Here is a 27,928-nt window from a genome sequence, read left to right as displayed (position 1 = left end):
TTCAGCGGCCATGGCTCACAGGCCCAGCCGCTTCGTGGCATGTGAGATCCTCCCGGACCGGGGCACGAACCTGCGTCCCCTGCATCAGCAGGTGGACTCTCAACCACTGCGCCACCAGGGAAGGCCTATGAGAACTCTTGAACAACAAGATTTGATAAGCTTCTGGGCTGGTGAATGTATCATGTGCTGGGAAGGTGGTGCACCCCAGTTCCATGGGTACCCTTCTGGACCTTGCCCTGTGTACCCCTTCATCTGCTGTCTGCTGTTCTTTTGCAATCTTTATAATAAACTGGCAAATGTAAAAAAGAAAAAAGAAAAGAAAAAGGAAGGAAAGAAGGAAGGAAGGAAGGGAGGGAGGGAGGCAGGGAGGAAGGAAGGAAGGAAGGAAGGAAGGAGGGTAGAAGTTAAGTCCATGCCATACCAATGAGGTGGAGAGTTTTGTCCCTTTACCCTGACAAGGAAGCAGCTCTGGCTGGAAGGTTCCAGGTCTTCCTCCAATTAAAAAGGGATGTAAGCATATGGAGACTTACCTCCTTCAAGGAGAGAGCAGGGATCCACCCAGCACAGCAGCAGGGATGGAAGCCAGCCCCTCATCTCCCTTTCTCTTTCTTGCCGGAATTTAGGCAGGGTCCTGCCATCAACATATTATCCTATTCAGCTATTGACAACTGTCAGGGGAGTCTTAACCCCATTTGACAGATGAATAAACCAAGGCTAAGAAAGGTAAAGTCACTTGCCCAAGTCACAAACCAAGTAACTGACCTAAGAAGAGCCTCTAATCTCAGGTCTGGCCCCAGATGCTCTTTCCACTGAGGCCTCCCCTCAGCACTTGGTTTCCTGGGGGCCAGGATTTCATGGCCAGACCACCCCTGCTAGATGTGGGGACAGGTTCTCTAGAGGTCCCTGGCCTTCCTTTGAGCGCAGATCCTTGCCATGTCCTGTGTTGTTTGAGCAGACCCTGTCCCTACTTCCCCTAAGAACTGTACTTAAGGCACCCAGGGAAGCATCTGATAAGACATGTGCCACCCTGTCTTGGTCCATGTGATCAGTTCTCCTCAAAGATGTCACATTTCCCATTTTGCCAAGGCTTGTTGCACCGAATTTCTCAGTCCATCGCTGTGCTCCCTCCCCACCCCAAACCATCCGTACCCTCCTGTGGAAGGGGCAAAACTTTTGCTGAAGGCAGGCCCGAGGCCGGCGGTGTTCTTGGCCCAGGGAGGGCATCTTGGGCCCTTGGGACGGAGTTCAGAGCCGGACTCAGCTCCGCTCCTCCTTGGGGCCCTCCCCGCCCACCGGGGGCAAAGGCCGGCCGGCTCTCCCTACCCGCTCTGCCTGGCCTGCCGCAGCACGGCACCGAACACCCGGCAGCCCGAGGAGCGACTGGGGGCAAAGGCCGGGGAAGGGGCCCGCAGATGCGGCCTCGGCCCCCCCCTTCCTTGGCCGGGGCCCCCACGGTGTCGGGGAGCAGGAGGAATCAATCAGGATAATGAAGCCGCAGCCTGCCACGCACCGCGGGGGCACTGAAGAGCCGGGGCCGGTGCCAAGTCCGCCAGACGGTTCGGAGGAGCCGAACCCGTGGTGGCGGTGGCGGTGGCGGCGGCGGCGGCGGCGGCGGCGGCGGCGGCGGCGGCGGCGGCGGCGGCGGCGGCGGAAGCCCGGAGTCGGCGCGCGGAGGCCGAACGCAGCACCGCGCAGGCCCCTGGCAACCGCGCCTTGGCAACCGGGACGCCCAAGAGAAATCTTAAAGCTGCAGCGCCTCTTTCCTTGCCGCCGCCACCGCCTCCTGGACCCCAGGGGAAAGGGGCGTGCCCTTAGTGGTGGGAGTCAGGCTCTGTGCCTCTCGGGATTTGGGGGTCTGACTCATACCCTCACTCGTTTGTTTATCAAATGTAGATTGAGCCTACGCGCCCAAGCAAGGGCTAGACTGGGGAGGGGAATGGGCAGTGATTAAAAATTGAGCGAGGTCCTGCCAAGAGGAGTTCACAGTCTAGCGCGCAAGGCAGACCAGACTGGCTGAGGTGAGCAAAGAAAGCCCGGTGTTACCCAGGATGAAGGGCTTCGGCTGGAGGGCTGAGGGGCTGTTACAAAATAGTCTCACAGCACCTGCCTTGCTCCAGGCTATGGGTTAGCTGCTTCTTTCCTGTTATTATACCCCCACCAGCCCTGTGAGATGGTATTATTATCATTATCGATCCCATTTTAAAGATGAAGAATTAGAGGCCCAGAGAGGTGAAGGGACTTAGCCAAAATCTCGTGTTATGTTTTGGACAATCTAGGACCGATTTACATGACTTCTTACGCTGGCCAGTTTTCATTACAGCATGATGTTTGGAAGGTTAGGCTTGAGTGAGGACTTCCCAACACAAATCGTGTAAGAAGTGGGGAGAAAGGGTAGCTGAGATAAGAGATGGCTACTTCTCCCTTCTGCTGCCCACTACCCTGACCCTGTCTGTCCTGTCCTCATGTGCAGGCCTGTATGTGGGCAGAGGGCTAGAAGCGGTGACCTCCAGAGTTCCCTCTGGTTCTGTGATTTGATATCTCCTGCCTGAAGTCCAGGCACTGTGCCACTCCTCTGGGCAGTAGTAGTTGGCAGGGGGCTACAAACTGGGGGAGATTCCAGTCTTCTGAAAAAGGGGGTCAAGGGTGATGGGGGAGGATTAAAGAAGTGGTAAGGGGTCTTTGGCAAAAGAAAACCTGAGTCAATATCATTAGGCAGGCTGGGCCTCATCTTCCTGTCTCTTGTCCACCTATCTTTCTCTTTCGGCACATCTATTCAGGTAAGAAATTTGTGCCAGGGCCTGAGGTAGGCTCTGAGGCTGTTGGTGAGGCAAAAATCATGCTGGCTTTGGAACCAAGCTCATCTGGTTTTAAATCCTGCTCTGACACTCATCAGCTATGTGAGTTTGGGCAGGTGGCTCAATCTCCCTGAGCCTTATTCAGTTTCTTTATCTGTAGAGTAGAGGCATTAATATCTACCTTTCATAATACCTTTATTGTGAGACTTAAATGCAATGAGAAAAATGTATATATGGTGTTTGGCACATGGCAAATGCTTATCAAAAGGTAAATTTAAAGATGTCTTTGCTTATTTTGGTAGTCTAAATGTCCACATCCTGATCCCTGGAACCTGTGAATGTTACCTTATCTGCAAAAAGGGCCTTTGCAGATGTGATTAAGTTAAGAATCTTGAGATAGAATATCCTGGATCATCTGGGTGGGCTCTAAATGCCACAGGTGTCATTATAAGAGAGAGGCAGGGGAGATTATACACACACAGAAGAGGAGAAGGCGACGTGAAGACAGAGGCAGAAATTGGAGTGATGTGCCCACAACCAAAGAATGCCCAGCAGCCACTAGAAGCTGAAAGAACAGATTCTCCCTTAGAGCCTCTAGAGGGAGCACAGTCCTGCTGACACCTTGATTTGGGCCCAGTGAAACTGATGAACTACTGGCCTCCAGAAATGTGAGACAATAAATTTCTGTTATGTCACCAAGGTTGGGGGAATTTGTTACAGCAACCTGGGGAAACCAATACATTTACATTGGAAATTCCATCTTGAACAAAACCCAGTGCCTGCCCTCTAGGAGTTCACAGTCTAGTGGGAAATGAGAGAAGTAGACAGTGCATAGGGATGCCCAGAGGGTGGAAGGGTAAGGTAGGTAAGGCTGTTGTAGTTGGAGAAGAAGTTAGCCAGGTGAGTGGCTAAAGCAGGAAGGGCATTCCAAACAGAGGAAACAGTGTGGGTAAAGGCACAGAGTAAGAGAAAACACTGTCTTCAGGAAACTCCCCACATTTGGAATGGCAGGTGCATGGGGATGTGGGGGGTGGCATGACAGAACTGCTGAGGTGGGAGGCAGGGGCAAGAGAGCCGAGTAGCTTCCACCCCTGAATGGAATCAAGCTGTCTGCCCTGGGCTGGCACTGGGTCCCCAATCAGAGAATCCTAGACTGTCATTTATGGACAGAAGCCTTAGAGACCATCCTGTCCAGTCCTGCCATTTCACACATAGGAAAATTGAGGCCCATAGAGAGAGTCCATCCGGGGAATAAGCTAGAACCAGATGGCCACACTCTGGCCTCTCTTGAGCCTGGGTGTCCCATATCTGAGGGTCTCAGAGACACTGCCTGGTGGTTCCTCAGTAGCCCACTTCCAAAAAGCACAGGCCCTGTGGTCTCTAAACAAAGAGGGGATTATTTGCATATTATTTACATGTTGTTAATTAGATGAGGGAGGCAGATTCACTCAGCCCCTTCCCTTCATGTGCCCCTGTCCTATCTCACTCCCATTGAGTTCTTCTTCCTCAACCATCTCTTGCCCTCAGCAACTTCTCCCATAATTCCAGCCCAGGCCTCACCCCTCAAAGCCCCTTACCTAGCCCCAGCCCAACCCCTACTGTATTGTTTGGTTCTGTCTGGAAAAAGTACCTGGTGTGTCTTTAGTATATCTAATCTGGATGGAGGTTCTTGGAGCATGTTGTAGTGGAAAGGGAGTTGATGGGCTTTCCAGCTCGAGGTTTTCTCTGAGAATGGGGAGCGGTGAGCTCTGTCTCCCGTTAGCCCAGGGGCCATCTAAATGGGGCTATGGAGTGAGGGAGGAGGGTGCTCCTTGGGGATCTGGGGGGCAGGTGCCAGCTGCATGCCCCAGGCCTGCCCCAAGCCTCTTGGCTGGCAGCCACACCAGCCCACAGAAGAGCTGCCTCCTTCTTTTAGGGAGGGGGAATCCTGGGGAAGGTCAGGGAGCATCACTTGGCCTAGCAGCCTAAGATGGATAAGGTTGAGGTTACCATGCGAGTCCTTATGGATCCTCCAATGGGGACAGCACATCCAGATTCTGGGGCTGTCATCAACCCCGTCCAGAAAATTATGAGGCACTGTGCTAAACTAAGCCCAGTGTCTCCCTGAGGGTAGACGCTCAATCGAGTTTTTCTGATAATGAGGGGAAACAGGTAAGGAGGAAGGCGAGTCACAGAAAGGCACAGGCTCTGCCTCTCTCACCTGCCATTAGCCCCCTCTTCTCTCTGAAACCAAGGCTATGCCCAGAACCTCTCTCAGATGAGATGTCTGAGCCTGTCACCTGATGGCCACTGGAGAAGGCACCACACTGTAGCCATGACAGGTACACAGGATGAGCTCAGGTGCCCCCTACGCCATCCTGGCAGAGTTGATCTGGGCTGACTCAAGGTAGCTGCCAGGAGCTGGGGAACGTTGGTGCATTAGGATTCGTGGAAAAACCTGAGGCACAGCTCTGGCTAGCACCTTGCAGAAACCAACTTGCTCTGGTTAGGACAGTGGTCTGGATATGAGAAGAAAGACTGACCTGCACATGTGAATAATTCTTCTCCATGTATGAGTGATGTACAAGGTGCGTGTATACATGCTACAGGGGGACTCAGGAAGCATTCTGACCTGCATACACAGCTGTGTGTACATATCCCAGTGTGCACAAGTATATGTGGCATGTGAGTGTCTTCATGGAATTCTACCTTTTCTCTGCTCTGGGACTTCTTTTCTTGTTTTCTGGTAAAACGGGAAGTGGGAATGTCAGTTTCACCGTCCCCAGCCCTGCTCCCTTGTGTAGAGGTCCCCTGCCTCCATTTGCCCATGACAGCAAGCAGTGGATCCCTCCCTGATCCTGAGTGGGGGGTTCTAGTTGCTTACTGGCCTGGATGACTCCATCCTGCACCAATTCCTTCTTCCCCTAGTGTGTCCCATGCCACTCCCACACCTAGTGTCCAAGTCAAGGGGAGAGGTGGGAGGAAGTGGGGTGATGCTATGGGCGTGGGTGTAGGAAGGGTGGATCAGATACTGTTCGATTTTGCCCGGGTCCCTCTGGATCACTGCTGCTCATTTAAAATTCTGATTTAAAGCCGAGCGGCTCTTTAAATTTCCACATTAGCATGCTGCCCTGATGCCAGGCCAAGATGTTGGGATGGATTTGGCAAGAACGCCTCCAACAGCAGCACTTGCCAGCAATAAAACAACGCATGAATAAAAGAAGGCTGGCTTGGCGGCAGCGGCAGCCCAGGTAGCTGGGTGAGTCAAGGAGGGGCCCTCATATGCAGAGGCTCAGAGAAATGAAGGCCTGTGCAGGGCACATGTGAGTGTAATACTCTGCGGCTGTCTTGGCCCTCACCCTCAATCTGTGCCTGCAGTGGAATCTGGAGGGAGGGCCCGGGAAGGATGGTGGTTCCTACCCTGTGCCTGTCTCACCCCCCTCTCCACAGGGTTATCTTCCTGGAGGGGACAGATGTTGCTTTTGATGAGGACACAAGGACTTGGCCCATAGCCTGAGTTGTCCTACTTCATTAGGGGCCCAGAGAACAGGTGGGGTCAGAGAGAACAACACTGCCTAGAATGGCTTCCAGATCCATGACCCCGGGTGCCTAGGTGCTGAGGGGCACTGTCAGGATAAGGGGGCTGGGTGAGAGGCTGCCATGAGCACTGGGTATTGGTCCTGAGCTGGGTGGGAGAGATGCTCTGGGCTGGGTGGTTGGCTAGAATGAGGAGTGGCCAGGGAGAGCAAAGGGCGGCTGGGCCTGGCCTAACTCGAACTTTCTGCAGACTTGGGAATGTTATTTGAGGTTAGATGGCAAGGGCAGCAAAGAGGTCAGATAAAGCGCTGGACTGAAGCCTGGCCACTCCTAGAGGTCATTTTGTCCACCCCTGCTTCCCAGGGTCTAGAGAGTTCAGCTCCAAAGGACTTGAGGCCGCTGGATTCTGTGTTCCTCTGCTCCAATCACCTGGCCGAAGCTCATCACCAGCCCCCAAGAGATTTCAAGGAACAAGCGGACTATCCTGCTCTTACCATCCAGCCCTCCCACTTGGTCAAACCATCTTCTTCCTTGAAGCCCAGGGGAAGAGACAGAAGGAAACAGAGGGGTGATAGCAGATAGTCTCTGCAGTCTCAGCTAAGGCAGTAAGGCAGAAAAGGGGGGTTTTATGCAGAGCACCCTTCCCCAGTGGAACTCCTCCCTTCCAGCTCACGAGTGATTTCAGGCCCCAACATGGGGAGACATTGTTGGGACTTTGAATTCTCTCAATCCCTGGAGAAGCTGGAGGGCAGACAGGCAGGACCAGGCTTGGGCAGGGCAAGGGCCCCATATCCTGGGACTTGGCCTGTCCTGTCCTGATAGCTTTTTCCAGGGAAAATGAAGTGGCCTGGCCTCCCAGGCACCTTGTTCCCTGTTCCACACATTGCAGATGAGTCAACACTGGGGTGAGGGTGTGGCTACTAAGCTGAGTTTAGGCCAGAGAGATGTCCTTCTGTCATTTTTTCATTCACTCAACAAATATTTTCCAAAGAGCTGCTTTATACTAGGCACTGTGCTGGGCACTGGGAGCACACTGGTGAACACAGACAGACATGGTCACTGTCCTTGTGGAACTTTCCATCTGGTGAGGGAAATAGGATCATTATTCAAATGACTGCACAAATAAGTATGAAATAACTGCACTAAATGTTATGAAAGAAGACTATATAGTACCATGAAAGTATATAATCAGGGGACTTGGCTGAGTCTAGGGAGCTGAGGATGAGCTTGCAAAGGAGACAGAGAAAGAGCAGCTAGAGTGGTAGGAGAACTGGCAGTGACATCACAGAACCAAAGGACGAGGTGGTCAACTGTGCTGGGAGATGCTGCGAGCTGGTGAGACACCTATTTGCCCTGACTCTTCACCTGCTAGCTGTGAGTACAGGTATGGAAAGGCTCTGGCATTGTGCCTGGCTCACAGTTGGTGCTCTGTAATGTTAGCTCCCTTTTCCCCCTCCCTAAGCTGAGCCTCCCTCCAGGGACCCCAGATTTCTGGAACAAAGGAACTGCCTAGGCTTAGCCTCCTCTGTCACCTCAGGCCCCAAACCCCAGCCTTCCAGTGGTCAGTGAGGGACTCTGGGCCTCTCCACTTTAGTCCCTTTACATAGAGCTCTACCATCCCCCAAACTCCTTCTTCCTTTGCATTGGTCTTCCATGAAGAGGGGCTGGGGTTAGGTCTTGGAAAAAGATGGCATTCTGGCTGTGCTTCTGGGGCTGCGTCTGAGAAGGCAGTTGGAATCCTCAGCAGCTCTCAAAGCTGCCTGGGGTGAATCTGAGGGTCTTAGGTAGTGAGAGGGAGCAGTGGGGAGATGAGGAGGGGGGCTGCCCACCCAAGGCGGCGTAGAGCCCAGAGCCTTTTCCATTGCAGACACCCCATCTGTCTCCCACAGAAGGCTCGGGTTGGAGGAGGTGCCGAGGAGGGGGGTACAGAGGGTGAAACTGTACAGTCTGAAAGTGAGTACAATGGCAGTGAAGGTGCTGACTGGGGAGAAGGTGGAGGGTCAGGACGGGGAATCGGCAGGAAGAACTAGAGGTCAGAGGCTGGGAATGGAGGTGGGGAGGGTAGGGGCACTGCATGCTACTCTCCCATATAGCTTTGTGTTTGATTTTGATTTAAAGTTCCCTACCCCACTGACAAGAGGGCAAAGAATCACACTTTTCTGGCTAACAAACTAATGACGTTCCTAAGCCCGGGGCCAGGCTGGATTCGTGATGCTTCCCTCTTCCCAGCAGTCAGACCTTTGCCAAACCTTAAAATAATATTTTAGTTAAATTGGATGGCTTCCAAGGTGTTTTCTTTCACATATTACTTTAATTGATCCTGCTAAAGTCCAGGGAGGTAAACATTATTATTATTCACCTGTAAATAAAGCAACAAGGAGTTTCAAAGATTAAGTGAATAACTTGGATCACAGGAGAGTAAGGAGAGGGGACCGGAACCCAGGTCTCCTGACTCTACGCGCAGCCATTAGGCTACTCTTGGGCCTTCCTTGCTCCTCATTTTTGTTGATTATTGTACCACCTCCACTGCCAGGTCAAGTCTGAGGTTTTCTAGTAGAGAGCTCAGAACTCCTTCCCTGAAAAACCCAGGCCTTGTTGAACACACATCGACACAGAACCCCCCTTTCTAAAGTCTCATCCAGACATTAGAAAACTGGACATCCCCAGAGGGGTGAGCCTACCATATACGGAAATATGAGAGCGCCCTAGACCGGAAGTGGTGAGGACGGAGGGACGGGGCAGGGTGTGGGGAGAGGAAAATGCCAGGCCAGGAAGCAGCTCTGTTGGCATCCATTCCAGGTCCTGAGTGGACCCTTGGGAATCCCTTTGGGGAATCCTTCCCCACATTCCAAGTTCTAAATACTAGTTTTTTTCCTCTACCTATACTTAAGAGAATATGATTCCACAGCTTCCCTACCTACTCCAGTCTTTTCTCCAACTCTTCCCTGTTTGGAAATTCTTCCTAGGGTGTAACTTTATAAGGCTGCAGCTTATTCCTTCTAAAACAGATGCCAAGGGAACCCAAGACAGGGCTTCGGCTATTAAATATAAATAGACAAGGGAGGGAAACTGAATATAGAGACAGATATTATATCTCTCAGTCTCTGCGAGTTATTAGGAAGAAGGCACTAGTGGTTGCTAAGCAACAGGTCTCCATAGATGACAAGGCACCTAGAGGAAAAGCCTCCTTTGACTGAATATTGGGGTGAGAGAGTAGGGAGGGTGGGGGTCGAAGGGCTATAGACTGGCAGGCTGGGCTTCTGGGGAATGGTTGGTGTGTCCTCCAAGACCAGCCCTATTACCCAGGCCTTAGCAAACTCCGCCTTTATAGCCTTCAGGATTGGTGGAAGGAGGAAGGCCTCAGGCACTCCTCCCTTCCTGCCGGGAGGCAACCTGGTTTCCATAGCAACCCAGAAACAAACCTGGCCTTGTTTTGCTCATGGCTTCTCTGTAACCCCCTCAAGGAGCACCAGCTTTCATAGAGCCCTTTCTCTGACCCCCATCTTCTGATTTGAGGGGCAGAGCCCACAGAAAGGTTAGGGGTGGGGATGCCACAAAGCTGGTACACTTGGCTCTAAAGTGACCTGTTAAGACTCTAAAGGGGGAGTGACTTTTAGGGGAAAGGACTTCCAGGTGTCCTCTGACCTCTGCACCTCCTAAGGGCTGAAAAAAGCAGGGGCAAGTGGTGGCATCAGAAGCAAATTCTGGGCCCAGGCCTCCTTTCTAAAGATCAGGTACAGGCTGGGGCTGGGGGTCAGGAAGAATGAGGAGGCAGGGTCTTTTTTTTGCCCCTTGGCCGCCCAGACCCCCATCCTCCTAGACCTGAAGTCCTCTGTCATCAAGCCCCGAGAATGGAGATATAGAACATTAACGTATGTCAAGTATAAGTGAGTGGCACCGAGGGGCATAATCTGTTTTTCTAATATGACCACAAGCAGAGTGTTAGAAGAATTAGGCCGACAGCTGCTGGGTTCCCCCTCCCTTTCTACCCCCCCTCCTCGCTCTCCCTCTCCCTTGCTCCTCGGCGTTTGCACACACCAATGGCAGCCGAGCCCTGCTCGCGATTTCTCTTAATCTTCCTCCACCATCCTGCGCTCTTTCCGCAGGCGGTGCTGCGAAACCGGCAGAACTCCGCGTCACACCTTACTGCTCTCTGAGATTGCTCCACAGAGAGCTGAAGGAGATGGCAATTCGGCGCTGATGCCGGCTGGCAGCAGTTGGGAGAGGGGAAGGAGGAGAGAGAAGGAGGAAGGGAGGGGGGAAAAAGTTGGCACGGATACCAAGTTTTTCCCTAGAGAGACATGGTTTGGGGGGGGCGGTAGAGAAGAAGGGAGAAAATGACACAGAGAAAAGGAAATGAGGAAAAAGAGGCAGAGGGAGAGTGACAGAGGCAGACGGAGAGAATTAAAGTTCTCTCAGACATTCACATGTCGGTATCCTTAGCACACCTCACTCATGACCCTCTAAAGATCACACCACCCAGTGGGGGTTCCCAGCCCCCACTCTCTCTCTCCTTCTCTCTCCCCCAGCCAACCTGGAAGTCAAATAGGCGGAGGCATGTTGTGTGTAGTGGTGCAAGTGTGTGTGTGTGTGTGTGTGTGTGTGTGTGTGTGTGTGTGTGTGTGTGTATACGCCTGTATGTTGTCTGTTTTGGATCGCAGTAGAATGCAGTATGTAAATGAGATGGTTATTACCGCAATGTTCATCAAGCTGAGCCGAGAAGACATTAATAGCCTGATGAATATGCATGTGAATTTGTTAATTAAGTTAATTATTCTGCTGAAAATGCATTCGTCTTCCAAGGACATTTTCCCAATGATTTTTACATGCTCTAGCCATTAGTCATGCTATATTTTATCAGGGAAATGAGTTTGCTTAAGTTGTAAAAAAAAAAAAAAGAGAGCAAGAAGAGAAATAGAGAAAGGAAGAGGGAAAAAATGAAAGAGGAAAATGTGTTGAAGTTGAGAGTCGGAAGGCATCTGAGGCCAGCCTGAAGTTTGAGGCCCAGCTGGGCTTTTGAAGCCTGCCCTCGATTTTTATGGGTATCTCACTCTACAATTTTTGCCCTTTTTTTGATGACAAACTTTTTTTTTCCAGTGCCAAATTTCCAACACATTAATTAATTGTTGTAGCCAATTAACTGTAGTTGTGCAAATGAGTTTAGCACTAATTACCATGCAGTGCCTGTAATCACATAAAAAACTTGCTGAGAGAGAGAGAGAGAAAGGAGGGATGGGAAGGGAGTGGTGGCAGGAGAGGAGGGTACCTGGAGTAGAGGGGCAGCCAAGGGAAGGGAAGAGGCAGGGGCCCTGAAGTTTCCTGATAAGGCGCCATCTTGGCTTCAAGGGCAGGTAGCTGTCTCCACATTCAGGACCTCTGACAATCAGGAAATCTCAGAGGGGATAAAAGCCAGTAAATAGTGATCTCCTTTTGTCTAAGAACTTCCACCCAGGGAATTTCCTGACGGTCCAGTGGTTAGGACTCCATGCTTTCACAAACAAGGGCACTAGTTCAATCCCTGGTCAGGAAACTAAGATCCTGCAAGCCCCTAGGCACAGCAGAAAAAAAAAAAAAAATAAGTCCACCCAAAAAAGAGGTTTAGAATGGACATCTCTGGTTGCTTCAACAATGCAAAGTACTCCCTATACATTCTGAAGCCCTCAGTGTTTATCCCCCATGGCTGGAATTACTGGATAAGGATGGAGGGCACCATTGGAAGAAGATGTACCATTTCTGATGGGCCATGGAAGATGGAGAAGAGTGATATGCGCTCTCAGCCTGGTTCTGGAGCTTTAAGTAGACAGAGAAAGTTGTTATAAGTCCACCACAGCTACTAGAATAGGCCAAGGGAGCAATGGTAACATCAACTGTAAAAAATCCAGTTCCAGCAGGAGGTGGGAAGAGGCAGCGTTTGGGCTGACTCTAGGTTTCCACCTGTCAGCTTCTACCAGTGCCCAGAGGCTGGGGGATAGACCAAATGATTTCTCTAGCTCCTTCTGACTTAGCTGTCCATGATTTGGAGAGAAAGAGCAGTGGTAAAGTGAGGACTAAGTGTGAACTGGCATTTTTCTTTTTTTTTAAGCAGATAAAGGCTTGTTTTTTATTGAATGAGTGATCTGTGTAATTGCCGAGGCCACTCTGAACAGAGAAGAGGGAGAGAACTTTATGTCTTGGTCTCTTCCTCCTTGGACAGAGCCTTGACGATTTCCTCCTTCTTGGCCTGGAGCCGCTCTTCGCGCTTTTGGGCTTCCTTGGTCTTAGACCTGCAGGCCTCAGCCTGGTCCGCCAGCAGCTTCTTGCGAGCCTTGTCTGCCTTCAGCTTGTGGATATGTTCCATGATAATCCGCTTGTTTTTGAACACTTTACCCTTCACTTTCAGGTACAGGCTGTGATCACGTGGCAGTCAATCTTCTTAGAGTGACGGTATTTTCTGAGCAGCGGGCGCAGAATTCTCGTCCTCCTCAACCAGGTTACCTTCTCGGGCATTCGAGCATTGGTAGCACCCTTTCTCTTACCTATGCCCATGTGCCTGCCCTGCCGGTGGGCCAAGGTGTATTTCAAGGAATGGACTGTCACAGGCTTCCAGATGATCAGCCCACCTTTGATCAGCTTCCGGATCTGCTGATGGGAGTTGGCATTGGTAATTTCATTAGTCTCATTGGGGTCCAACCAGACCTTCTTTTTGCCACAGCGGAGGACACCGAAGCCAAGCCTTTTCTGAAGCCTGAGCATACTCATGCCTGCGGCCGCAGCAGCAAAACCATTTTTGATTCCACTTTGCTTTCCCCGAACCATGTCCCAGACACTGAGCCTGCCCAAGGGGTGTGTGTATGTGTGTGTGTGTGTGTGTGTGTGTGTGTGTGTAAATGACCTATAGTTCCCCACCACACTAAAATAAAATTAAAATGCTATTTCTCCCTTACTGCCCCCCGCCCCAGAATAGAGAGCTCACTTGTCATGGGACTCAACTTCCTCAGACCTCAACAGAGATACACTCAATTTCACATTTCCAAGGAGACCCTTGACCATTTATGCTCTGATGGACACCCAAAGGCTGAGTCCTCCCTTTCCTATTCTAGGCCCCAGGTCTGTGGGCAGATTGCTCATGGGCTCCATCCACTTCAGTCTTGAAGCAGCAAAGGGGAAACAATTTGAAGGGCATAAGCCGTATTGCCCCTGCTTCATGACACTGATCTTCTAACCTATGAACCAAAGTTAGCTGTGAGGACCTGAAGTGGTCCAGGCTGCTCCAGTGCTCTTCCTGCCTCCGACATCTCTCTTCTGGTTCTGCCTATACCCTCTTCCCAGCAACCTTCGTCAAGGTCTGAGAAAGCCTGGTGTAGTAGAAAGAGCCCTACTGTCTTGAGTTCCAAGCTCTTCTTTGCCATTTAACAGCATGTGATTGTGGGAAAATCATTTACGATAAGCCTCAATTTTCCCTGTCTATGAAATGGAAATAATAATAGGTACCATGCCTGAAGGGTTAAGAAACACTCAGGACACCAAGTAAAACAGGCTCTTTCATTAATTGCTAGCGAGTACAAAGTGGGAGCACAAAGCGTTCCTTTTATAAAAAAAATTTTTATTGGCGTATACTTGACTTACAATGTTGTGTACAAAGTGTTCTTTAACAGGTGAATGGTTAAACTGTGGTACATCCATATCATGAAATAAATAAAAGAAACAAACTACTGATACATTCAAAAACTTGAGTGGATATCCAGAGACTTATGCTGAGTGAAAAAATCCAATCCTAAAAAGTTACATAGTGTATGACTCCATTTTTCGAAAGAAAAAATTTTAGAAGTGGAGGATAGATTAGTGGTTGCCAAGGGTTAAGAAGGGGGTGATGTAGGCGTGATTATAAAAGAGCAACATGAAGAATCCTTGTGGTGTTGGAACTGTTCAGTATCTTGACTGTAGTGGCAGATGTAAGAACTTACACAGGTAACAATATTGCGTAGAACTTACTATACACACATACACAGGTAAAACTGGGGAAATATGGATCGAACTAATGTCAGTATTCTGGTTGTGATGTCATACTATAGTTTTACAAAATGTTACTACTGGGTAAATGTGGGCAAAATGTACAAGGGATCTCTCTGTATTATTTCTTACAACTGCATGTGAATCTACAATTACCTCAATTTTTTAAAAAGGATATGATAGATTATTAATGTTTCTGCTGGGTTTAGGAGAAAGAAGGGGCTGCCCATGTGTTTCCATTGAAGAATTCCAAAGAGGAAGATTAAAAAATATTATTCTTATTATGGTACATCAATAAAGTGATCATACCTATGGGGAGGGGGGATATTTGTATCTGTTGACCCAATAATTTCACTTCTTGGAATTTACTATAAAAAAATGCATGAAGTTTTAGGATAGGATGTACATCATGGTATTATTTATAACAGTAAATATGTCTAAATGATTAAAATAGTGGATGAGCTTTATACATCATAGCAGATCTAGGTGATGAAATACTCTATAGACTTTAAACATACTTAAAAAAATATATACACTGAGCACAACGCCTGGCAGTCAATAAATGGTAGTTCACTTTACTGGGATGTTCTGGGTATTAAAAGGCTAATATAGGTAAATGCACTTGACAAACTGTAAAGTGCTTGGCAAGTGCTCTGTGTTGCTATCTTTTGTTTTTTTTCTTTTTTGGCTGCACCATGTGGCATGTAGGCTCTTAGTTCTCTGACCAGGGATCAAACCCATGCCCCCTGCAGTGGAAGCACAGAGTCCTAACCACTGGACAGCCAGGGAATTCCTCTGTGTTGCTATCTTAATGGCTGTCTCTCCCAGCTCCACCCTAGATGAAGCTGTACTTCCAGGCAGAACACTACCTAAGGAACTCCTAGCTGGAGGCATGGGAATGGGGAAACTGACTTCTTTGGGAGTATGAGTCAAAGGATTGGGGCTACTTCTGTTCCAGGAGACTGCCACCCCCTGCTCCAAATCATCAGTAAAACTATGGACATTCTCCCCACCACACGCACATGCTCACATTTGGCCTATAATTCCAGGGGACTCATAGAGTCTTTGACACGGTGTCAGCCCTGATGATTCCATAAAATTAATAGACTCTATTGTATCAACCACTGTTGACTGAGCACCTACTCAGTATCAGGCACTGTCCTAGGTACTTTACACACATTATTTCACTAAACTCTCTTCACCACCTTAAAAGGTTGTTTATCTGCATTTCACAGACAAGGACACTAGGGCTAAAAGAGGTTAAGCGACTTACCTAGGTGGCACAGCTCGTAAACGGCAGCACTGGCATTACACTCTAACGGCCACACATACTACATTTAGAAGAAATGAGGAGGAAACTGCACTGAGGCCCCCAACTGGAGGAGCCCCAGAAAAATACCCTTTGTTCTTCCAATGCCCCTTGGGTGGACACAGACTTAAACTCATACCAGGCAAAAGAAAAATCTCTGAAGAGAAGTATGTCCATTCTGAAGTCTTATATCCCATGAGTAAGTTTTTCCATGTGTCTAAACTCTATCCTTTCTGCTAAAATCCAATCCCTTTTCCTCTCTTGTTTCCAGTGGGGATGGTGAATATATGACATGGTGCCCCTCCATGAAAGGTTCTGAGTCAGGAGGGGATCGAGGAATTTCTCTTTCCCCAGGACTACTGAGGCCTCAGTTCCCTTGGTCTCTTGGATCTTCCCCAAGGTATCAAACCAAAAGATGAGGAGCAGAAAATGGACCAGGAAGAAAAGCAGAGAGAGTAGCCTACCCAGACCAAGGAGACCAACTTGGAGGACGGCCTGGGACTCTTTCAGGACCTAAGTCCTGGGCTCAGGGTGAAGTTAAGGTGGTCAGTTTTCCCCACCAGGCTCAGCAGCCAGCTTCATGTTTGACATCTACCCAGCTGTGGAGGTCTGGCCAGCATCCCTCACACCAGAGCCTCTTGTTTGTCGCAATGTGACATCTCTATAGAAAGGAGGGATCTGGGGCTTCTGCCACTCTGCATTTATTCCTCCCGTCTCAATACTACCTTGCAGTACTTGCTCAGGACCAGCCAGCCTAACGGGAGGAGCTTAGAGAATAATCTGAGGAAGAAGAATAATCTTATGAGGAGGAGGCTGGGATCCCAAGACTAGGTCCAAAGCTCTTTTCTCTCAACATGAGAGCCAGGAGGGAAACTGGGGCCTGAGTCTAGACATAGATTGGGAACAAGAGGTGTCTTCCCTCCCTCCATCCTTCCTTCCCTCCTCCACGCACTATTCTACCCTGCCAGGGCCTAAGCATGCTCACAGCTCACTTTGGCTTCCCTTGGCCCATCTACCTTATGGACAGGAGAGAGTTAAAGGCATGGTATGGGCAAGCTATAAATTTCCCATCAGTGTGGGGAGAGGAGGACTGTTGGCAGGGAGGGGGTTGGGCTGGGGGGGGAGGGGGAGCTGGGAAAAAGCCAGGAGGTTGTCTCTAGGTAACAATAAACACTGCAAGCAAGGAGCAGCTGTTACACTTACTCTCTCTGCATCACAATGCTGAAATAACACTAATAAACCAGTGTGCCCAATACACAGAGATATATGCATTTAGGGCCAAGCCCCACTGTACCCCTAGGGCTGCCCTTCGCTCCAGGTCAGGGGCCTTGGTGCCAGTGGACGTACCTGTCTTGGCCTGGCTATACTTATGTGGAGGATGAGGACTGGTGAGTCAGTCTCAGAGCCAGAGTGGCATTCTCAGAGGAAGGGGGTGATTCCAGGTTCAGATCCTGATGGCATTCACTGGTAGGAAGAGGTCAAATGGGGTAACTCTTGGCTGGGAGTTGGGAGGAGGGGAGGAGAATGAGAAAGAGAAAAGTATAGGGAACAGACAACTACTTACCATGTCTTCTCAGATTGGAGGGCATGAGGTAGCCAGGAGTGGAGTCAGCTGAAGGGAGGTGGAAGAAAAGGGGGACTGAGGAGAAGGTTTAAGAGGAGGAACACGTGGTATTGAGGAGTGATCCTTGTATCTCCTGGGGCTGAACTCCCTACACCTGCCTACACCCCACCTGGTGCACCCAGGCTCCCCCTCAGCACTTTTATACCAGAGCCAGGTGATATGTCAGTTCAGTTCAGGATTGGGCTTTATTATGGGTGTTCCAGCAGGGGCCCCTGGGCTCCTGATGCTGCCAGGGAGAGCTGGGGGAGTGGAGCTGATCCCATCTCCCTGCACGAAGAGCAGCTGGTCTGTCCCTTCCTCCAATCAGAACTGTCTCTGGATCCCCAGGAGCATCCCGCAGAGGGCCCCTCATCCCAGCTGGACAGCAGAGCCGTCATCGGTGAAAGCAATAGAAATAGGCAAATGGAACCTTAGGCTCTGTCCGAGAACTCCCCTCCTATTCTCCTCTGAGGTTAGAAGGAGGATATCTATTATGTGTCTGGATACACTGGTATCCGAGATCCCTGTTTCCTTTTGCTGAAACAGGGAGGCCCTTGGGACTGTGGTCAGAAGCACAGCTGATTCTCCTGGTCCACTTTCTGGCCCTGTTCTGCTGATATGACCTCAAACACAGTAGTCTATCATCCCCTTGATTCAGAAAGTCAGGAGAAGATGCACATTGCCCACCTGACCTGTAAGGGAAGAGAAAATCAGCACCTTTGAAGATCATGGTTTCTGTTTCCAGCAAAAGAGTACTGAGACCAAGTAGTGGTAATCCTTCCAGGTTCTGGTTCTGTAATAGTGCCTTTTTCTTTTCTTTTCTTTTTTTTTAATTTCTAAGTCGTGCGGTGTCAGCTGGGTACCCAGACCTCTGGGCAGGTAAGTGAGAGTAGGGAGGAGTAGCTGTGTCTGCCTGGAAAGCCCCTTTCCTGAAAGGTGCCTAGCAGCACTGAGCTGCCTCAGCACAGAACCCTCTGTGCAGCCCATGGATACACTGGGGCAAGAGTAACTAGCCTCTCCTATCCTTTCCTCACTGGGAAGCCTCTCCCTGGGAATGCTCAGCTTCCCTGCTATCTTCTCTCCCATTTCCCTCTCTTCTTTCTTAGCTGGGGCCTCTCCTTGCCCCACAATCCAGATGAGAGACCTCTATCCACGGCTCAGAGTGGGGGAAAAATGGGGTAAAAGAGAGCTCTAACAGGCCTGGACCCCCTTCCCCTCGGTTGTTTCCATGAGCCACCCCTGTTGCTATGAGCCACCAGAACCTTGAACTCAGGTGAGCTGCCAGCAGCCTTCTCCCTCCCCACAGCCACTCCAGCCAGGAAGATATGCACCTAAAGGGCCCCAGAGCCCACTGTCTTCCTACTCGCAGGGCCACAGCCCCCTCCTGCATCCCTAGGAATCTGCACCACAGACACACTGGGATGAGTTAGAAAGAAGTGCGACAGACCCCACCACGCGCTCTGTGCTGGAGCAGAGGGCCAGCTGCCTGTACAGCAGAGCAGGATCACCAGCCAGGAGAGCCGGCACAACTTGGGCACAGAGCCTTGTTGGCATGTTGGAGGGGGCAGGGGAGGGGATGGGGTAAGAAGGCTGTTTCAGGAGCACACATCTCCTCCTGGCTCCCTCTCTGGGCACTGTTTCTTCTCCTTGGCTTCTCTCCCTGGGTACTGATGGACATCATGGCGCTGCCACCTCTGAAATATCTTCCTTCACTTCTTCCATGGCTCTGGGAGCTAGAGAGGGGATCTGCATGATAACCTTCGAGGTGCTGAGGTGGGAGGTTCAGACATCCAGCTCTCTCACCAACCAATGGGACACACTGAGGGAGAAGGAGGAAAGGAGTCCCATCAGAGTAAAAGCTAAACCCTGGGCCAGCAATGAGCTCCTCAACAATTCCCTCTTCTCTAGAGCGCAGGGGATTCTGGGTACCGCTACCTCTGCCTTCTACTTACTTCAAATCTATCCCTCCTTCCCTGCAAAAGCTCAGGGTTTCTTCTGGATTCCAGAGTAGGCTCCAGGCTCTGACTCCAGGGCTGTAGATCTCATACCCTTGGCTAAACCTTGGGAGTATGAGACAGGGCTGGTGGGGATTGAGGGGAGGGAGATCTTGTTCCTTAGAGAAACATCAAGAATCTAGATTGAATGCTTTAAGGGCCTTTTAGCCCCTCCAATATACCTCTAATCTTGGAGTAGGGGTGGACAAGGGGTGAGAAAGAGGGCCTAGAGAAAGCCTGGCACCTCCTCTCTTTCTTCACTGCGTGCTCCTCCTCTGCTGCTCTCTGTTTCGGAGGAGAAGCAGCAGCTCTGAAACAGGAGCCATCTAATAACCCCCCTGAACAATACTCAGTATGAACGGCCTGCCTTATGTTATGCAGCCAGCCCCACAGGCGGGACTACAGGCCTCAGTTTCCAAATTTCCCCTCTCTAACTTCTCTCCTCTTTCAGGCTTCTCCCCCATCTCCCCCCACAAAAGAATCTTCCTTTTCAACTCCCTGGCACAGTTTTCCTCCCCCACCCCCACTTCTGCAGGCCCTTGGAAACAGGGGAGGAGCTAGATGGAGTCTATCCAGACTGTCCTGAGGCAATGCAAGGGGGCCCTTCTCATCTTGTTGGTAGTAGAAAAGGCAGAGAATTAGGTAGCCAAGGAGATGACCCTGAGTGTCTAAGACAGGGCAGGGTGAGTCTGGGGGCACTTAGAGAGGTGCATCTTGCTCTTCCCTAGGGACTCTGGGGATATTAAATGGTGTACCAAGATAGAGGAGAAGACAATTCTGGGAGTAAAGGATAAGTGTTGGGGGTTTGGAGGCTGTGACGAAGTTTCTACCCATACTGCTTTTCGCAACTTAGTCTCAGGAAGCACAGAAAAAAGAATGTTGAATTTTTTGAGGAAGGAAGGAGATGCCAGGAAATGCCATCTTTGGCAACTTGGTGGGCAAGCCACTTCTCTCCATCATTCTTTCTTAACTCTAGTGTCTGAATAGTGAAGGAGGTGGGGGTGGGAGATGGGGACAGCTGGAAATGTGCCCCTCTCTCCAGTGTGCACCAACACCGCATAGAGCCAGATGGGGCTTGACTAAGAGCTCTGGGCCATGGCACCGTGTGAATACAGGGGCATTTCTGACTCAGCTTTCAGAGGCTTGAGTTTTAATTCTGTCTCTCTTCTTGGCTTAGACATGGGACAAGACCACTCCTCGCTACATTTTTTGGCATAATTTTCTCTAGCAGCTTATACTGCAGCAGAGAAACTTGTGATAAGATCTCAGAAAAAGCTCAATATTTAGTCACCATTGGGGGATTTATTTCTTGGTTAAGGAACTGGGGAAGTTAGTGTATTTCCTTCCCTGTGGACCTTTTAGAATATGGTAAAATCTCATGGGAGTGGGAGGTTATGGGGGATCTGTCTACTTGGAAGCAAGGGAATGGATGAGATGACCTCTGGAACAGGCTATACAAGGGAAATGTTCCCCCAGTAATGCACCCACCTGACTCCCCTGAGTTGCTTCCAAGACTTAGGAGCCAGAGACGCGAGACTCCAAGCAATAGAGAATAATATTCTGCCTACCCTCTTCCCTTGACTTTCCTCCCCACACCCTACCTACTTACATTTCCCTGTGTTCCCAGGAACTCTCCAAATCCAGGAACAAAAGCAACTCCAGGGCAGGATTCAACTGATTTCCCTTCTCTGGGTCTCTGTTTTCACATCTGTAAAATGAATCGTTTGGCAAGATGAGCTCCAGCTTCTCTTCCTTGCAACAGTAAGGGTCTATGATTCATACCCCAGAGGCACCAGCCCTCATTTGCATGCTGTTTTGCATGTAATCTCAACGGCACTTATTTTATGTCTAAACACACAGAAATATCTCTGAACCCTGCCCTTCTCCTCCCTGTCACCACAGTCTCTGGTTCTACGGTCCCTAGTTCCTGTCCTCCCCTTCAAGGACCTCAAAGCTCTGTCCCCACCTTCCTTTCACAATTTTACAGCACTCAGTGGGACAAGCTCAACCAAACAAAACCTCGGGAACAAGAAAACAGCCTTACCTAATATCCTGGCTGCAATTTTGGGGCCCCAAACTGAGTCAGCTGGTACAGTTCCATCCTTTTTGGAGGTCCTGGCCATTGGGGGGAAATCCTGGTACCTCTCCCCAGTGCCTCCCCTCCTCCTCCACCTTGCTATTCTCCATGCCAGAACGCAAAGTGGCCAGTGATTGATGGGCCTGGGTTCCTGGTAACCGCACCCAGTGGCCCAATCCTCCTCCCTTACCCAATCCCTCCCCTGTCCCTATTCAGAGATCAGATTGTCTCATGTTGGTCCCTGAGGTCCCATTAATTAAAAATACATCCAATTAAATGGCAGGTGAAAACGTGCTATTGGAACTCTCCACCCCCCTGCCCCAGCTTGGTCCTCCCCACCCCCATTTTAAGGCTCAGCTGTGCTTTGAGCTGAGAAAAAAAAGAGAGAGAGAGGAAGAAAGAGGGAGAGAGAAGAGGAAGACATAGAGGTGGGGGTATTCGGCGGGGGAGCTATTTGAACTTCTGCCAGGGTAGCATGTGCCAGCCTGGGAGGGTGGCACTGTGCCCTGGTGTCTAATTTCTGGAGGTGTGAGTAGGTTCAGTCAGCTGGGTACCCACTTCCATTTCCCTTAAAGGGGCAGAGGTAAGTCAAAGGGTGTGTCTAGCTATACTGCCCTCCTTCTGGGCTTGGTGAAGGAAGGAGTAGAAGTATAAATGGTAGAGGGCCCTTAAGAGGGGGTGTGATGTTCAGGGGTTGGGAGAATCTGAGGCTTCTGTTCTTGGCATATCCCTGCTCTTCCCTGAACTGCAAAGAAGATAACGAGAAGCCGTTTGGGACCCAGGTGGCAGGGCATGGCTGTGCTCCCAAGCCAGGCTGTACCTACCCCTGCCCACAGGAAAGCTGAGGAAAAAACGGAGCGATGAAGGAAGGAGCCATAATTTGGGTGGGAGCAGATGGGTCAAATAGGATAAAATATACAAGCATGTACATTTGTGTGGGCAGCACCTTATAGGTAAGAGGATCTGGAGGGACTTGTCCTATTTGCCCTTTCTCTAGGCAAAAAGAAGCAGCAGTAGTGTGAAGTCACCTCAAACTGGCAGCCTGTGAGTAGGGCATCTCTGCTCCTCCACATTTATGGTGTCCCCAGCATTTTGTCAGGTAAGGCATCAGCTCCACCCTCCACCCCTCTAAAGCCCTCTGGCCCCAAGCAATGCAAAGCTAGTAGGCACTGAGAGATGTTGGGAGAGGAGCTAGGAAAAAAAGGGTGGTACTCAGAATCCAGGCAGTAGTGGGGGTATCTGCCGACCGAGGGCCCCCGTCTGGCCTCCTTGGCAGCCTCAGTACCTCCTCACTTCACTTTAACGCTAATTGGAGATTTTAATCTGCACTGCTGCGCTGCTCAGGGTGCTGGGGGGAGCGCCAGCTGTGCGGCAATTCCAGCAGCACCGACTGTTTAATCAAGCTGTCCTCCTGGGGAGGGGCCCTCGATCATGGGGGTAGGAGGGAGGAGGAGAACCTCTGTCACCTCCCTTAGCCTGTTCAGCCTGGAAGGGCTTCATGGAGACTGAGGGTCAAATATGGGATACCTCATCCCCATAAGGGCTCCACGGCCACTTGGATCCCTAGCAGAGACATTACACAGTACGGGGGCAGGCGGCATGAGGATCAAGGGTCAGAGCAGCCGCCCTCCCCATCCTGCTTTCTGAAACTACTGTCGTCGCAGCGCCCCAGAGTGGCCTGGGTGTCCTCCAGCCATTCAGGTGGTAAACATCCTCCAGACCATCTTGAGCTCTGCGGGTTTGTGCTGGGGGAGGTGATGGGGGCATAGAAGACTGAACTTTCCTAGTCTCTCAGTCTCTCTGAGAGAGTCCTCTCCCCAAAACTCTTTCCTAAGAGAGCTAGTTCTTTAAGAGCTACTTCTCTTAAAACAATTGTAAGAATTTTTTTTTTTTTCTCTCTGAAAAACCAGATACCTCCACCCTCTGGGCCAGAAAGAGACTGTCTTAGAGGCTGGGGACAGTGGGGTGGACAGCTGGAGCCTGCTACACCTTGAAGGAGAGAAACACATGTGCAAGGTGTTTTGTGACTAGAGCTAGGGGGCTTCCCAGGTTCAGCTGGGAATATAGTGACATGTCAGTCCACTAGGGAAGAGCATTCAGGGTCTCAGGCCATTTTTAAGGAAGAAGAAGTGAAAGAACAACTAATTATTCTTCTGGCTCCTTGGGCCCCTGGTCTCAGGCTCTCTGGGGGGTGTTTCTGACCCCTATCTTGGAGAAAGATCGCAGAGTCCCCCTCTCCCCTCACCCAAACTCTGTCTGCGGAGGGGCAGGAGTTTTAATTGGTCAGCAGTGCCCTCGTGTGGCAGAAACCAAGACTGCAGCCGCCCAAGTGGACCAGCAGCTTTGAGGGATCAGACATCTAGGTTGACAGAGAGGTAGGCAGGGTACCCCAGGTGCCCAAAGCTTACTTACTGCTCAACCACTTCCAGAGACATTTCCTACTTTCTAACACCTACTCTGTCCCTCCATCCATCCCATCCTGCTTCACCTCCAACTCAAGGTATGTGCCTGCCGGGGGAGGGAGCACCTCACCCAGACCTGGCGCTTATTTAGGCCTGCTGCTTGTGCTGTCTGGATTGCAGGGGTGAGAGGGGCATTGCTGAGAGACGAGACCTAAGGTCAAAAGGGTAAGCTGATGTCAACTCCAGTGGCAGGAGAGGCTCTGGCACCCCTGCCAACTCCCTATACGTGCCAGACAAGAGATGCCACCCGAGCTCAAGACAGAGTATTACCTATTGCTGGGTTCTTCCCTGTAGCAATCCGTTTGCTACCCCCTGGAGGGGTCTGGGAATGAATATGGAGAGACTCTTAGAGTCTGAGATCCTTGTCCTCAGGAATGGACACCAGATAAAACCTTTCCCTCAAAAGATTCAAGTATTCCCCAAGGATGCCAGGCCACTGGACAGAATGCACATCTGGACTTCAGGCTTTCAGCTCGAAGAGAAGGGTTGCCTGTCATTAGACCCTTCCCCTCCAGTGTCAAATACCAACCACTTACTGTTTACTGTTCCCTTCTTTCCACATGAACTAAATGGGGGAAATGTATTTTTTTTGTTTTGTTTTGTTTTTTTGCGGTACGCGGGCCTCTCACTGTTGTGGCCTCTCCCTTTGCGGAGCACAGGCTCTGGACGCGCAGGCCCAGCGGCCATGGCTCACAGGCCTAGCCGCTCCACGGCATGTGGGATCTTCCTGGACCGGGGCACGAACCCATGTCCCCTGCGTCCGTAGGCAGATTCTCAACCACTGCACCAGGGAAGCCCGGGGAAATGGTTTTAAACTACAGAAAAGGGGGTAGAGAGTTAACATTAGGAAGGGCTCTCTAAAATTTAGGGCTGGAAGTCACCAAGGTGGAGAGCTGAGTCACAGAGGCCTTCCCCTTGTTGGAGATATTTAACAACAGAGAGAAATAGTCCCAGGGAGAAATATGACCCTGTTTAGGGTTGGTGGGTAGGGAGAGGAGCACACCTACCTGGCAGCAAGAAGGGTAGGGGTAGGCATAGTAGGTTGGTGACCTGCCCAGGTCTAGGCATTGAGGATGGAAATAAGCAGGCTGGCAGACCTCTACTTCTCGTGTCTTTGCACAGTGTTTGGACAGGGGGGATCTCCCATCAAACCTGGAAATGATGTGGAGAAGCTGATGAGAGGTAGTAAGAAGGGATATCAATACCCTACCCTCACGCAAAAGAAAGAAAGAGAAAATAGCTTCTTGGGGAAGAAGAAAGCAGGACTATGTGTACGTATGAGGTGGTGGGTGAGTGGGGCAGGTGCTGTAGAGAGGCTGAGAGTAGCCAATATCAGCATCACACTATTGAGGAATATTCATTAGCACAGCTGTGGCCAAGAGAAAAGGACAGGAATGAAATGACCACAATGCCAATTGACAGGGTTACCCACTCCAGCCAGGAGGGAGGAATTGCTAATCAGAAGACAGGACACCATCATAGGGTCAAGTAAAAAGCTAAGGATCTCCCAAGGCAATAGAAATAAAAGCAAAAATAAACAAATGGGACCTAATCAAGCTTATAAGCTTTTGCACAGCAAAGGAAACTATAAACAAAACAAAAAGGCAGTCTATGGACTGGGAGAAAATATTTGTGAATGATGTCACCGATGAGGGCTTAATTTACAAAATATACAAACAGCTCATACAACTCGATAACAAAAAATCAAAGTACCCAATGAAAAAATGGGCAGAAGACCTAAACAGACATTTCTCCAAAGAAGACATATAGATGGGCAGTAGACACGTGAAAAGATGCTCAACATCACTAAGTATCACCTCACACCAGTTAAAATGGGCATCATTAAAAAGTCTACAAATAACAAATGCTGGAGAGGGTATGGAGAAAAGGGAACCCTCCCTACATTGTTGGTGGGAATGTAAATTGGTGCAGCCACTAGGGAAAACAGTATGGAGGTTCCTTAAAAAACTAAAAATAGAGTTACCATATAATCCAGCAATCCCACTACTGGGCATAACATATCCAGATAAAACTATAATTTGAAAAGATACATGCACCCCTATGTTCGTAGCAGCACTTTTTACAATAGCCAAGACATGGAAACAACCTAAATGTCCATCGATAGATGAATGGATAAAGATGTGGCACATATATACAATGGAATATTACTCAGCCATAAAAAAGAATGAAATAATGCCATTTGCAGCTACATGGATAGACCTAGAGATTATCATATTAAGCAATGTAAGTCAGAAAGAGAAAGACAAATACCATAGGATATCACTTATATATGGAATCTAAAATATGACACAAATGAATTTATCTATGTAACAGAAACAGACTCCCAGACATAGAGAACAGACTTGTGGCTGCCAATGGGGAAGGGGGTTGGGGGGAGGGTTGGATTGGGAGTTTGGGACTAGCAGATGCAAACTATTATATAATATATAGAATGGATTAAATAACGTCCTATTGCATAGCACAGGGAACTATGTTCAATATCCTGTAATAAACCATAATGGAAAAGAATTTAAAAAAAAAAAAAAAAAGCTAAGGAAACTCCTCTGGACATCTTTGGGTATAAGAACTTCCCTGAGACTGTGTGTGTGTGTGTGTGTGTGTGTGTGTGTGTGTATTAATCCCTTACAAAAGCAGGCCAGTGGCCTCTGATTGGCTTAAGGTCCCTACCTGGCCTTAAAGTCTGTGAAAGAGACTGAATTTTGCAGGGGTCCGGATGTCAGGTAATTGATGGACATTACCAAATTCCTCAGGGGCCATCACTCCTACTGCTGCTGCCACCTGTAAAAGAAAATTCAGGTTATATTAGAAATGAGATAAGGGATTAGACACCAAAAAGGGTCTATGGGCTTTCACCCAGGGAGCATGGCCTTGGTAGGTAAAGTGATGGCGATGGTCACCACTCTTCTAATTCACAGAGCTGAGAAGGATTCTGGTGAACCTTAAGTATGCTCCCAAAGAGAGTTGTAAGTGTTCTAAGATTCCTCGCTCCAGGGAACTAGCTCCCAGTCTGATAAAGTAAAAAACCATGGTTCCTATACTTAAAAGTTAGGAATTCAACAGAAATAGAAGCTGTGAAACCCAGAATTATAAAGGGCAACGAAGGTTCAAGGCTAATGGAAAGTTAATGCAAGAAAGTGACTCAAAGGAGGGCATCTAGTTTTAGATCAGATAATCAGATTGTATTTGAAGCCTCTCTTGTCCAAAACAGCTTCTTGAAGAAAGGCTCAGAGGCCAGAAAAAGGTCCTATGAGATAGAAAGGAGGTTTGTGGGACAGCAGATTTGATGCAATTTGGGCAGGTAGGTCTATACACTCCCTGTGTAGGGATTAATCTGCACCGGGACCAACTCCACATTCCTCCTGTGCTATCAACCAGGGTGTGATGGAGAAAACGTAAAGATATGTACTGGGATCTATATGTCAAGAGCAGTCAATACTCATTTTGCAGCCTCCCGGCCCCTCTGACCCAGACCTATAATTCTTTCTATCTCTAAACTGCCTTACTCCCTCCAAGATACTGCTTCCACTTTAGGAACTCGTTAGCATTCCCCTCCCTGCACGTCAGTAGCTCCCAGACTCATGCTCAGAACATAAGCATTGGAAGGGACTGTAGAAACATCTGGGAGAGGTCCAAAGAGGCGAGGGGAGTCTCAGTACCAGAGTGAGATGACTTTAGAACCTGCTGTGCATGTCAGTCCATTGAGCACACTATTCAGGGCTTAGGTCATTGTGGAGCACACCACCCTCCTTCCACCCCAACAAAGGAGAAAACCAACCCAAAGCTAAATAACAGGGGGGAGGAGTACAGCCCCACCCCCATTTGCCTGTAATCTCAGAGAATATTTTATTTTACTCAGAGTTCTATAATCCCTTCTCTCATTCAGCAATTCCCCTTAGTTTCCCAGCAAGTGAGGTGTTTTCTTTCTCCTTTCCTTCTGATTTTATTTTTCAATATAGCTGTATTATAATGCAAAGGAGCCTGAGTTGAGCTTTGGGGTAAATTCCTCACAATGCCTCTGAGGATCTTTTCCCTACTATCCAACCCCCAGAGATAGTTGGCAACGAGCTCCTAGAACTATGGTGTAACTCTGAGGCATCAGGATATTTGGCTGTGGCTTGCCACTTGCTTCCCAACGAACCAGAGTTCTTGACTCTAAATAAAA

General features: G+C 49.5%; 1 protein-coding gene and 1 pseudogene across 4 annotated transcripts in view; both read right to left on the bottom strand.

The window, feature by feature from the left end:
* Positions 1–12,399: 12,399 nt before the first annotated feature.
* On the bottom strand, positions 12,400–13,121 carry LOC137212748 (large ribosomal subunit protein eL19-like; annotated as a pseudogene).
* Positions 13,122–13,876: 755 nt separating this feature from the next.
* CDK12 (cyclin dependent kinase 12) overlaps positions 13,877–27,928 on the bottom strand; it is a 64,399-nt gene continuing 50,347 nt past the window's right edge. For 2 of the 4 annotated variants that reach the window (XM_067716525.1, XM_067716528.1), the window contains 4 exons: positions 26,434–26,544; positions 24,753–24,897; positions 20,816–20,914; positions 13,877–19,031 (listed from right to left, as the gene is read on the bottom strand). In XM_067716525.1, the coding sequence (XP_067572626.1) occupies positions 26,529–26,544 (16 nt within the window). In that variant the 3' untranslated portion in view covers positions 13,877–19,031; positions 20,816–20,914; positions 24,753–24,897; positions 26,434–26,528. The remainder of the gene's footprint in view (positions 19,032–20,815; positions 20,915–24,752; positions 24,898–26,433; positions 26,545–27,928) is intronic. The other 2 variants (XM_067716526.1, XM_067716530.1) reach the window with 1 other exon arrangement.

This window comes from Pseudorca crassidens, chromosome 19, assembly GCF_039906515.1.
Source record: "Pseudorca crassidens isolate mPseCra1 chromosome 19, mPseCra1.hap1, whole genome shotgun sequence".
NCBI lineage: Eukaryota > Metazoa > Chordata > Mammalia > Artiodactyla > Delphinidae > Pseudorca > Pseudorca crassidens.
The sequence above is the reverse complement of the archived record's forward strand: the minus strand, read 5'-3'. Positions and strand labels throughout refer to the sequence as shown.